Below are 10524 nucleotides of genomic sequence, written 5' to 3' on the forward strand. Positions count from 1 at the left end.
TCCATTATAAACGATATGCTTTTGTTGTAAATGTATGGCTTCAAAACACGTTTGAAAAAGTAATACTGCCCTTCTGTGTCATTCCTTGAACATACAGATACATCATAGAAATCAAGTGCTATTTGCATGTGGAAATGTAATGTATGCATTTGCTCCACTGTGGAACACGCTCTGATGGCATGCACAAATTAGAACGGCCTTTAATTGTAATTCATAGACACATGCAATGTTGATTTCCCCTAACTGTAAACTGCAGCCTCCCACCAACTGACCAATGAACACCTTTTACACAACTCTTGAGTGTTTGCTTTTTAACTTTATCTCAAGGGCTTGAGCCTTTGGATACACACCCTCGGGGGGCATCAGCAAGAAAAGTAAACGTTCGGATCACAAATGAACGCTCTCACGCTTCACACAGCAGAGCCTACAGAGCAATAAGCAGACAATAATTGTTTTTTTTGTTTTTTTTTAATCAAATTTAAATCTCAGGTCACATACAGTCAATTTGAATTAAATCCCAACTGCTATAAGAGCCAAAGTAGCATGATTGAAAGTCAGTGCATTACTTAAAATCCAGAAAAACAAGCGAAAAACAATCAAATTACATTGAAGAAGTGGCATCTGGTAGGATGAGTCAGGATGAGTCAGAAAACAGGTGGAGGAGATGACAACATTTCTATGTAGGACGATAACTGATATATTGTTAAATCTCAATTCGTTATTAATACAAAGTTATCCATTGTGCCGAACCAATTATTTTGCTGTAAGAGATGTCAGTTTATAATGACTTATAGCACCTGACTGAGAATTGCAGCAATATATTGTTGCTATAGTATGATTTATCAAGTTTCTCCAGACAGTGTAGGTCAGCCACAGGGTGGCGACAAGGCACGTCGGTTCAGATAACCTACTATTAATATTACGAAAACATCTCTCAACTTTGCAGTGTTTTTCACATGTCCCTTGTAAACTAAAAGAGCTTGAGACATTTTAACATTTTGAAATCGTAGACAGGACAATTTCCCCCAGTGCAACAGACCACAAGCATCTTTTTCCAGTCACCTTAGTACAAGATGTGCCTCCATTTTATACTTTACACTTCTTCCAACATCCCTCATTTCTCCTGAGAAAATTACAATCTTATATCATGCACAGTAACAGCATAACCCTTTATCAGTACACCCCTTTATTAGTGCAGTGTGTGTGCGGCAGTTGACTGTGTGCTGGTGTTGATTTTCACAAGACCAGGGCTCTCTTGTTAGAGAAGAACACCTGCCAGTAGTCCCAGTTGAACCCTGTAGACTGGGAGCAGGTTCCATCCTTCCCACAGGTTAACCCAGTAGGACAGCAGTGCATCATATCACTGCAGCACACGGCCTACGAGGACAGAGGGGGAGGGAGAGGGAAAGGGGGACAGAAATGAGGTGGAGAGGGGAGAAGGGAGAGAAAAATGGATTGTGAGTTCAGAGGCAATAGAACGAGAGTACTCCAGTACTGAACTAAACTACAACCATTTACATTCATAGAGGAGGGAGGGGTTTAAATATGTATCAAAATATACTTAGATATGACAAATATACTCGATATGACAAATGTAGAGCATGCTAGGGTATACAGCATCTGCCCTTCCAGAAAAAACATTGAAAACCAAATTCTACTATAGATTTAGCATTATACTGTGAGATCCCTCTTTAACTGAGCTTTCAAGCATGACACATGCTTGATGTTACTGCATGGCTATGTCAGACCATAGAAAGCTTGATATTGGTAGGGCAATGGTGTATGTCATACATTACGATAGGGGCAGCATCCCCATGTAGTGGCAGATAACTGGCAGCATGTCTCCCCACTTTTACAGGTGAACCGGCCCCCACAATGGATGCCCCTCCACTGTGGGGCAGAGGGCTTAGGTTGAGGCTGGGGCTCTGGAACAGACACTTTGGTCAGGGGTACTGACTGAACCTGAAGAAAGCGCAGCTTCTGGCAGGTTCCTGAGCCCACGTTGCATCTGAAGCCCAGGGGGCAGCAGTGCTGCTGATCCACACAGCACACAGCCTACAGAGAAATGAGGAAATGACAGTGCTAAGTAATAAATGGTGGCGTCCATTTTACCATCAAATCAACTATACCATCTGCAGGTTCCTTGTTAACCCATACTGATTGCTACAGCTTACAATAGCTATCATATTCTTGTCATATAGCAACTGTCCGTCTCAATCAATAAAAGTACCATATGTGGTAACAGAGTATAACTACTGTCACCATTCCTGTGGAGGCAAAAACCGGTTCATTGTAATGCATGGGATGGAATGAGGAATGGTATTAAACACGTGATACCATTCCTCATTCCATTCCACGCATCACAATGAGTCCATACTCCAATTTCTACCTCCACCAGCCTCCCCTGTCTTTACAGTACATGTGAACACTAACATAAACAAGTGCCAGGCGCACACACACCTTGGGCAAGGGGCAGCAGCCCCACTGTCCTGTGGCGAGCTGGCAACAGGTTGAGCCTTCAGGGCATCTGTTCTGGGCATCGCACTTCACAGAGGTGGGTTCAGGGGCACTGTCCACAGACTCAGCGGCCAGCTTGTTGTACCATGGGATCACCACTTTCCCCTTCAGGCAGGAGGTTTTATTATCATTACACGTGTAGTATTTGGGACAGCAGTGATCTCCATCTGCACAGCACACTGCCTGGGGATGAGAAGGAGCAGTGGGAGGTGTCTTATAGGGAGTTTTCTTATCAAACATTTATTGAGCTGACATACAATGATAGGTCAATGGCTTCAAAATGTGTTTGTGTTTGGTTTGTTCTTCATTCAATTGAGTCAACTGTGTTCTCATTTACTATTCTGCTATGATGAAAAAAAAAGTCTCTGTGAAGTTAAAAAACAGTTTGCCTCACACAAGAGAAACATGAGCAGAATATTATACAGCCATTTTGAGAAGGATGATGGAATTGGTGGTGAACACATGCAGCAGCAGCAGCAGCAGCAGCTCACCTCTGGCAGTGGGCAGCAGCCCCACTTCTGGGATGACCTCATAAAGCAGCAGGTAGTGTGTTTAGGGCAGGTGGTTTTGGGGTCACACTGATTCTTGCCCTTCTGGGTGGAGTGTTCTTCATCATCATAATCATCCTCCTCCTCCTCCTCCTCCTCTGTTGACAGCACCATGTTGTCATCATCATCATCATCATCATCCTCCGTTGGCAGCTCCATGTTGTCTTTGGGTGGCGCCTCAGGATCAGATGGTAGGGTTGTGAGAGCGGGGACCTTCCCCACCATGGGCACCGTCCCTGAGGCGCTGTCACAGTTGTGGGTGGTCTGGTTACAGGTGGTTCCATGGGGGCAGCAGGTCTCATGATCCGCACAGCACACAGCCTGGAGGCAGAAAGGACACGTACGTCACAAGGGTTTGAAGGTGTGGCACATCCTTCTGACAGCAGAGGTGGTGATAATACACCTCACGCAATGCCTCAAATAGATCACCAAGTTTCTCAGTTCCCCTTTCAACCAAAAATACAGTCCCTTGTGATTTCAAAATCAGCACTGATGAAACTTCCTGTTTGATTGTTCAAGCAAGATATTATGGAAAGTGAAAAGGTGCTGTCTAAAGCAGAAGGACGGCAGAAGTTAAAAGAATGGGGATGTGATATATACAGTATAGCGATGTTGTAAAGACCTCTGCAAAATGCCTCTTTGTTAGCATTTCAAAATCTCTCACACAGCACAGTCATAGAAAAGCAGTATTAAGCACTCCCTGAGTGACATGACATCCATCTCTGTCTTTACCTCAGAGGGCAGAGGGCAGCTGCTGTCAATGGATAAGCAAGACACATGCTAAGAGAATGAATGAACCACGTGTTCATTGAACCAAGTGTGAGACATATTACAGTACAGCTGTACAAGCTCTACTGTACCTCTGGCAGGGGACAGCATGCCCAGTTGCCTTGTTTGTTTTTACAGCATGTGGTTCCATCCCGACAGTAGGCTGTGCCGTCGCAGGGAACATCCATGCCTACAGAGACAGATGTTTGTTTGCCATTGATGAGTCAATTAACACACTTTTGGGGCTAACAAAATATTCCACAATTGTTTTTCAGCTAGCAAGGTATAAATGAGTGGTGGGTAAGACAAGCACCTCCACGCTGCCTGGGAACAGCGGGAACCTTCTCCACCCAGGCCACAGAGGGTCCAGAGGGGTCTTCACACGTCTGCGCCGCCAGATTACACTTCTTGCCATGTGGGCAGCAGTGGATGAAGTCATCGCAACAAACTGCCTGTAGAAGAAAAGGACCCCAAACATAGAAAAGGAAAGCAGTCAATGGACAAGCAAGACACATGCTAAGGGAATGAATGAACCACGTGTTCATTGAACCAAGTGTGAGACATATAACAGTACAGCTGTATAAGCTCTACTGTACCTCTGGCAGGGGACAGCATGCCCACTCCCCTTCTTTGGTTTTACAGCATGTGGTTCCGTCCTCACAGGCCGTTGTGCCGTCGCAGGGAACATCCATGCCTACAGAGACAGGTGTTTGTTTGCCACTGATGAGTTAATTAACACACTTTTGGGGCTAACAAAATATTCCACAATACAATTGTTTTTCAGCTAGCAAGGTATAAATGAGTGGTGGGTAAGACAAGCACCTCCACGCTGCCTGGGAACAGCGGGAACCTTCTCCACCCAGGCCACAGAGGGTCCAGAGGGGTCTTCACACTTCTGCGCCGCCATATTACACTTCTTGCCATGTGGGCAGCAGTGGATGAAGTCATCGCAGCAAACTGCCTGTAGAAATAAAAAGGACACAAAATTAAAAAAAGGGAAGCTGTCAATGGACAAGCAAGACAGGTACAATCAACTCTCTTAGAAATGATATCCTAAGACAATAAATGAACCAGGAGTGTGAGACCTGGAGTGTGATAAGATATACCTCTGGCAGGGGACAGCATGCCCACCCCCCTTCTTTGGTTTTACAGCATGTGGTTCCATCCTCACAGGCCGTTGTGCCGTCGCAGGGAACATCCATGCCTACAGAGACAAGGTCAATTACTCTAAGTAGTCAGTGTTGTGGCTAACAAAATATTCCACAATTGTTTTTCAGCTAGCAAGGTATAAATGAGTGGTGGGTAAGACAAGCACCTCCACGCTGCCTGGGAACAGCAGGAACCTTCTCCACCCAGGCCACAGAGGGTCCAGAGGCGTCTTCACACGTCTGCGCCGCCAGATTACACTTCTTGCCATGTGGGCAGCAGTGGATGAAGTCATCGCAACAAACTGCCTGTAGAAGAAAAGGACCCCAAACATAGAAAAGGAAAGCAGTCAATGGATAAGCAAGACACATGCTCAGGGAATGAATGAACCACGTGTTCATTGAACCAAGTGTGAGACATATAACAGTACAGCTGTATAAGCTCTACTGTACCTCTGGCAGGGGACAGCATGCCCACTCCCCTTCTTTGGTTTTACAGCATGTGGTTCCGTCCTCACAGGCCGTTGTGCCGTCGCAGGGAACATCCATGCCTAGAGAGACAGGGCAATTAACCCACTGTTCTGGCTAACAAAATATTCCACAACACAATTGTTCACAATGCTCATTTACTAGTCTTTCAGACAGCAGTCTATAAATAGGTGCTGGGTAAGAAAAGAGGCAGAGTGCTGTACCTCCAGCCCTAGAGACAGATGGAGTAGTCGTCTCCCCTCCCTTAAAAGCATGACTCGTAATGGCTGTGGTAGTTTCAGGGTGTTGACCAGAAGTGAGGTTGTCTGAGATGGCCAGTGCTGTCACATGGGAATCTTCTGAAATCCGACAAATCAGTTATTCATATTATTCATACATACACAACCAGACAGGGATTCACAGAGACCAGAAAAGACCAGGGTTTTTTTTTGGGGGGGGGACATCTTACCTTTTTGGTTCTCCCACTCTGCTCTCTTGCGAGCGGGAAACTTGGCCCACATGGGCATCTCCTTATTGGTAGAGGATATACATTTGGATTGCCTGATGTCACAGGTGCTGCCTTCAGGGCAGCAGTGGGCCTTATCTTCACAGCACACAGCCTGGTCAGGGTAAACAGACACCCAGGGCATCACATCAACATGTACAGACAAAGATACAGAAGCCATAAACGATGCAAATCCTTTATTTGACATCTCTCCATTGTATGATCACACACACACTCTCACACACACTCTCACACACACTCTCACACACACTCTCACACACACTCTACTATGAATGTGTGGAATGTCCATGGAAATCTCCAATGGACCAAAATGGTTCATGATTTGCACATTCATGATGGGAACAGCCCATGTTGCCCCTCCATGCAGACCCCTCTACCTTGGGCATGGGACAGCATCCCCAGCCCCCCTCTGGGGTCTCACAACAAGTGGTTCCGTCTGGGCACTCGGACTCTCCATCACTGCACATGACTGCACCAACCTCCGACTCTTCTGCGGAGGAAGAATGGTTAGAGTATATTAATAGATAGAAAGAGAGCCGTACACTCTTGCTCCGATGCTAATTATTTATTTAACCAACGTTTCGGCAGCAAGCTGCCTTCTTCAGGGTTTCAATCAAGAGTATTGAGTATATTAATAGCATGTGTTAGTGTGGTAGGAGAAAGCTGCAATGGTCACGGAAACAAAAGAGAGCACTTAGGATATTCACAACACATCTGTGAAACCACAAATATCTAACCTTTCTGTTTGATGCAGGAGCTGCCATCGATGCTGCAGTGGTGGTCCTCGGAACAGCAATGTTTCCCGTCAGCGCATGGAACACCCTGTGGGTAAATAAGATCCATTTACTTTGCTCTTTGTCATTGATGACACAATAATAATAATAATCCTTATCATAATCACAATTGTAATAATAATTATATGATTTACGATGTTTACTTGAGAAATTCCATAGTTCTGAACATGGAAGACAGTTGACTCTTCAGTAACCACAGCACTATCAACAGTACTTACTTAGGCCGTTAGGTACTCTTCCTGGAGCATACAATAGGACGTTAAAAGCTTTCCAGCATAACCACTGCAATATCCTAGTGTGAATGAGATGGTCAAGGTCTAATCAACACCTGCCGTAACAGTGACTACATTACCTGAGCTAGGGGACAGCAGCTATACCCTTTAAGGGCCTTCAGGCAGGAGAACTCAGCCGGGCAGCGGGATTGGTCAGGGCAGACGTTGTCGTCCTCATCCCCAGAGGAAGCACTGATCATTCTGAAAGACTAAAGGGTGGGACATTCACAACTTTTATAATTATGTAACACAAATCTAGTATTTTTGTTCATTTAATCTTTCATCTAGATTTATGACAAGGATAATGAAGTGAACTGGTGTTGCTTGAATTTTCATGCATCTTTATTTAAACATCCTCATTCTGTTGCGTTTCCTGGATTTATTGGTCTTCTTACTTTAGAAAGTCTGGACGGTTTAGCAGAAACTCTCTCCATCCACGGTAGAGAGACCGTGGCGTTCACACACAAGGACTGATCGACAGCACAGACTGTGCCTTGAGGGCAGCAATGCAGGTGATCCTCACAGCACTCAGCCTGGAAATAGTAGTAAAGGAGTACTTTGATTAACAAAGTTTGTTTGAAGTTTATATCAGACCACACACAGAGGCTATACTAATCTATACCATCAATCCCATAAAATAGTAAAACTCAATGGGACATGAATAGCACAAGTATGCAAGTCGAGGGTTATCTACTTCAGATTACAGAATGGACAAATGACCATTGCATAGGCTAGTGTGTGTATTTCAGAAAGATATAATTTACTGTGACCCTAGTCAATGATATGAGCAGCTCTATTCAAATCGAGAATAGGGCTAAGAGTTTGGGTTGACTAGCTCCTGCAGGAATTACCCCACACATACCTGATGCAGGGGGCAACATTCATAGCCGTCTGAGGGGACCTTGCAACAGGTGTTACCCTCCTCACACGCCCCTCCATCTGGGCACTCATCAGCTGAGGCCAGGGCCAGCAGAACCACACAGAGAACCAGATACTTCTGCATCTGGTCACAGACAGACAGGGAGGAAGGGAAAATACATGAGTAGTAGAAAATGTGGAACAGTGAGGATTGGTCACATGAAGAACACAGGCTGTTTGGACAATCAACAATGCCTGTAATGTAGAAGCAGAGAAACTTTGTCTAACCAATCTAACCAATTTTCACTTCCCTTTCAGTATTCAGAAATGGTGTACTGTAGTGGGCCAATCCCTAAAAGTAATAGATTCACATCCTCTTTCGTTCTCTATTCACTCCAGTGAACAGTTCCACATTTGTATCAAGACAATAAGCAAGCACATAGTATAAAGGCTACTTTATACTACGCATTAAAACATTTGAGCTATAACACAGAAAAGAGGTATGATTCTGATTTCACCCAGGCAGAGCTTCAAAGAAAGAGATTTACAGTATTGGCTTCAATACAGTTAGTTCAGGCTTCAGATAATATGCAGCACAAGGGATTGTTTTCTTTCACTTTCGAGGAAGTAAAATTCCCCTTAATCTGAGCCAAGTACCTCCCCTTATACTGATCACCTTCATGATGGGAAGCTGAGCAACAGGTAAAATACGTGCATTTCGCACTAAATATTCACTTTATGTCACGTGATGTTCACTTAATGTGTCAACGTTATGTTATTTCTAATGACAACATTATCATGTGATGCAATATGCCTACAATTGAATAAATGGTTTAAATGTTTTACAATGTCATGCAATTAGGCTGCATGTTTGGCACTGTTCTTACAAAGAACAACAACTTCGGCATCAGAACTTGATCACCATACTTTAAATATCAATCGACAATTGTCACGGAATATCGGTTGTTCTGAATCAAATAATATTCAACTATGCTTACCTCTGTATCACTGCGGAGGAGTTACTTCAAGACTGACAGTCTGCAACAAACAGTGAGTCTACATTGGAGTTTCTCAACAAAATTATCCACATGAGTACCCGCCCCTTTGAGGGAGAGCCTATCACCAGAGACGTCAGTCTCTTTGATATCAGCCTACCAAAAATGCCATTATGGCGACAGGTGCGCTCTACATGAATCTGCCAGAGACTACTATAGCCATAGGAATGGATGACTACAGCATTGTCTTACGACAGGGGTCGTCATTCTAACCACCATCAACGAATATGTATTTTTTCAAGCAGTGTGTTACTGAATACTACTCTTCGGGCCGGAGTTCATCTGTGAATGGAATAATAAACTTCAGCATTGTTATTGTAACTTGTGCTATCTGGTGTTAGTGTAGGCTTGTGTGTGTGTGTGTGTGTGTGTGTGTGTGTGTGTGTGTGTGTGTGTGTGTGTGTGTGTGTGTGTGTGTGTGTGTGTGTGTGTGTGTGTGTGTTTGTGGTTTGGTCCGTAAATGTATGGCAAAGACACGTTAAGTTAATAAAAAGCATGCATTGAATGTATTATCACACTTCTCATTAGAATAAATTATGCTATCAATATAAGTTGTCAAGACAGCCATGCTTTTCAAAAGCTTATTGGATACAATCAGTTTTACCATAGCAACCTTGCCACAATTTACCTAACAGAGGGAATATGTTTCTTGTGAGTGGTTAACCCTGAACGATATGCACACTCATCACAATAACAGGCATCAGAGTAAAAGAAAACAAAATATCTTGGTACATTCAAATGTTTCTTTATTAATGTATACCTTTTAAAATCACTTTATACACATGTTTAGTGAAGAGGTTTATTTTGGCAACATTAACACAGGTATTCAAAACAGTTAAATGCTTGTTTTTTTTTTGTTCGTTTGTTTGTTTCAAGAGTTTTTTCTTGATCACATTTAGTGGATTATTACAGATGCAATAATACAGAAGCATGATGCTGGTTACAGAAGTAAAAAACAAAACAAAAAAAGATACAACCTCTTACTCAGTCTCTCTATCACTCACCCACTCGCTCACTCACTCTCTCACACACACATGGAAAATACAGATGTTCAAAACAACTAAAAATATATTAAGACTGTGTCCCTTCTTGGGAACTTGTAAGGGAGATACTTTTCTGGGTTCTGCGAGCTCACATTTTGGCATGCTAGTTCCACAAATCACACTTCACAATGGCACATTGTCAAGCCTTTTCCCCCCCTCGATGGGTTTCAAATGTAGCGATAAACAGATTCTACATTACTGCAAAGCAGGGCACAAAGAAAGAACAGGGTCTTTAGGTACAAACTGGGATCCTGGAAGGTGTTTCCTGGTTCCTAGCAAGGACAATCCCCGTCCCCATCGGAGAGGAACATTCTAAAGGATGGCAATCTCCTGAGTCTGTCAACTGCAGTTTAGGTCTGCACATCGGACATACGTGGAAAAAAGAAAACGAAACAGAAAGCCATCTTTCAAATTTTCCCGACAGGCCACTTAAAGGTACTGCAGGGCTGTAAGAAAGTACAAACTATAATACAGTATGTAGGGGTGGCTAGTGTATACATAATAACAGTGGCCAACCCTGCTCCTGGAGA

At 43.7% G+C, this 10524-nt stretch overlaps 1 protein-coding gene across 2 annotated transcripts; it reads right to left on the reverse strand.

Moving 5' to 3' along the window:
• Positions 1-449: 449 nt before the first annotated feature.
• Positions 450-8968, reverse strand: grna (granulin a). Of its 2 annotated transcripts, none has more exons than XM_083677564.1 (19): positions 8895-8968; positions 7901-8041; positions 7434-7571; positions 7119-7247; positions 6710-6794; positions 6350-6462; positions 5916-6066; positions 5671-5802; positions 5432-5529; positions 5149-5287; positions 4940-5037; positions 4656-4794; positions 4430-4527; positions 4147-4285; positions 3926-4023; positions 3009-3386; positions 2461-2700; positions 1792-2055; positions 450-1377 (listed from the first exon to the last, which is right to left on the reverse strand). In XM_083677564.1, the coding sequence occupies exons 2-19, from the start codon at positions 8039-8041 to the stop codon at positions 1237-1239; spliced, it is 2721 nt and encodes a 906-aa protein (XP_083533690.1). In that variant the 5' UTR covers positions 8895-8968; the 3' UTR covers positions 450-1236. The 2 variants fall into 2 exon arrangements, with proteins under 2 accessions (XP_083533690.1, XP_083533689.1); XM_083677563.1 differs by having other exon boundaries at positions 5671-5805.
• Between the last annotated feature and the right edge of the window lie 1556 nt (positions 8969-10524).

This window comes from Argentina silus, assembly GCF_951799395.1.
Source record: "Argentina silus genome assembly, chromosome: 9".
Classification (NCBI taxonomy): Eukaryota; Metazoa; Chordata; class Actinopteri; order Argentiniformes; family Argentinidae; genus Argentina; species Argentina silus.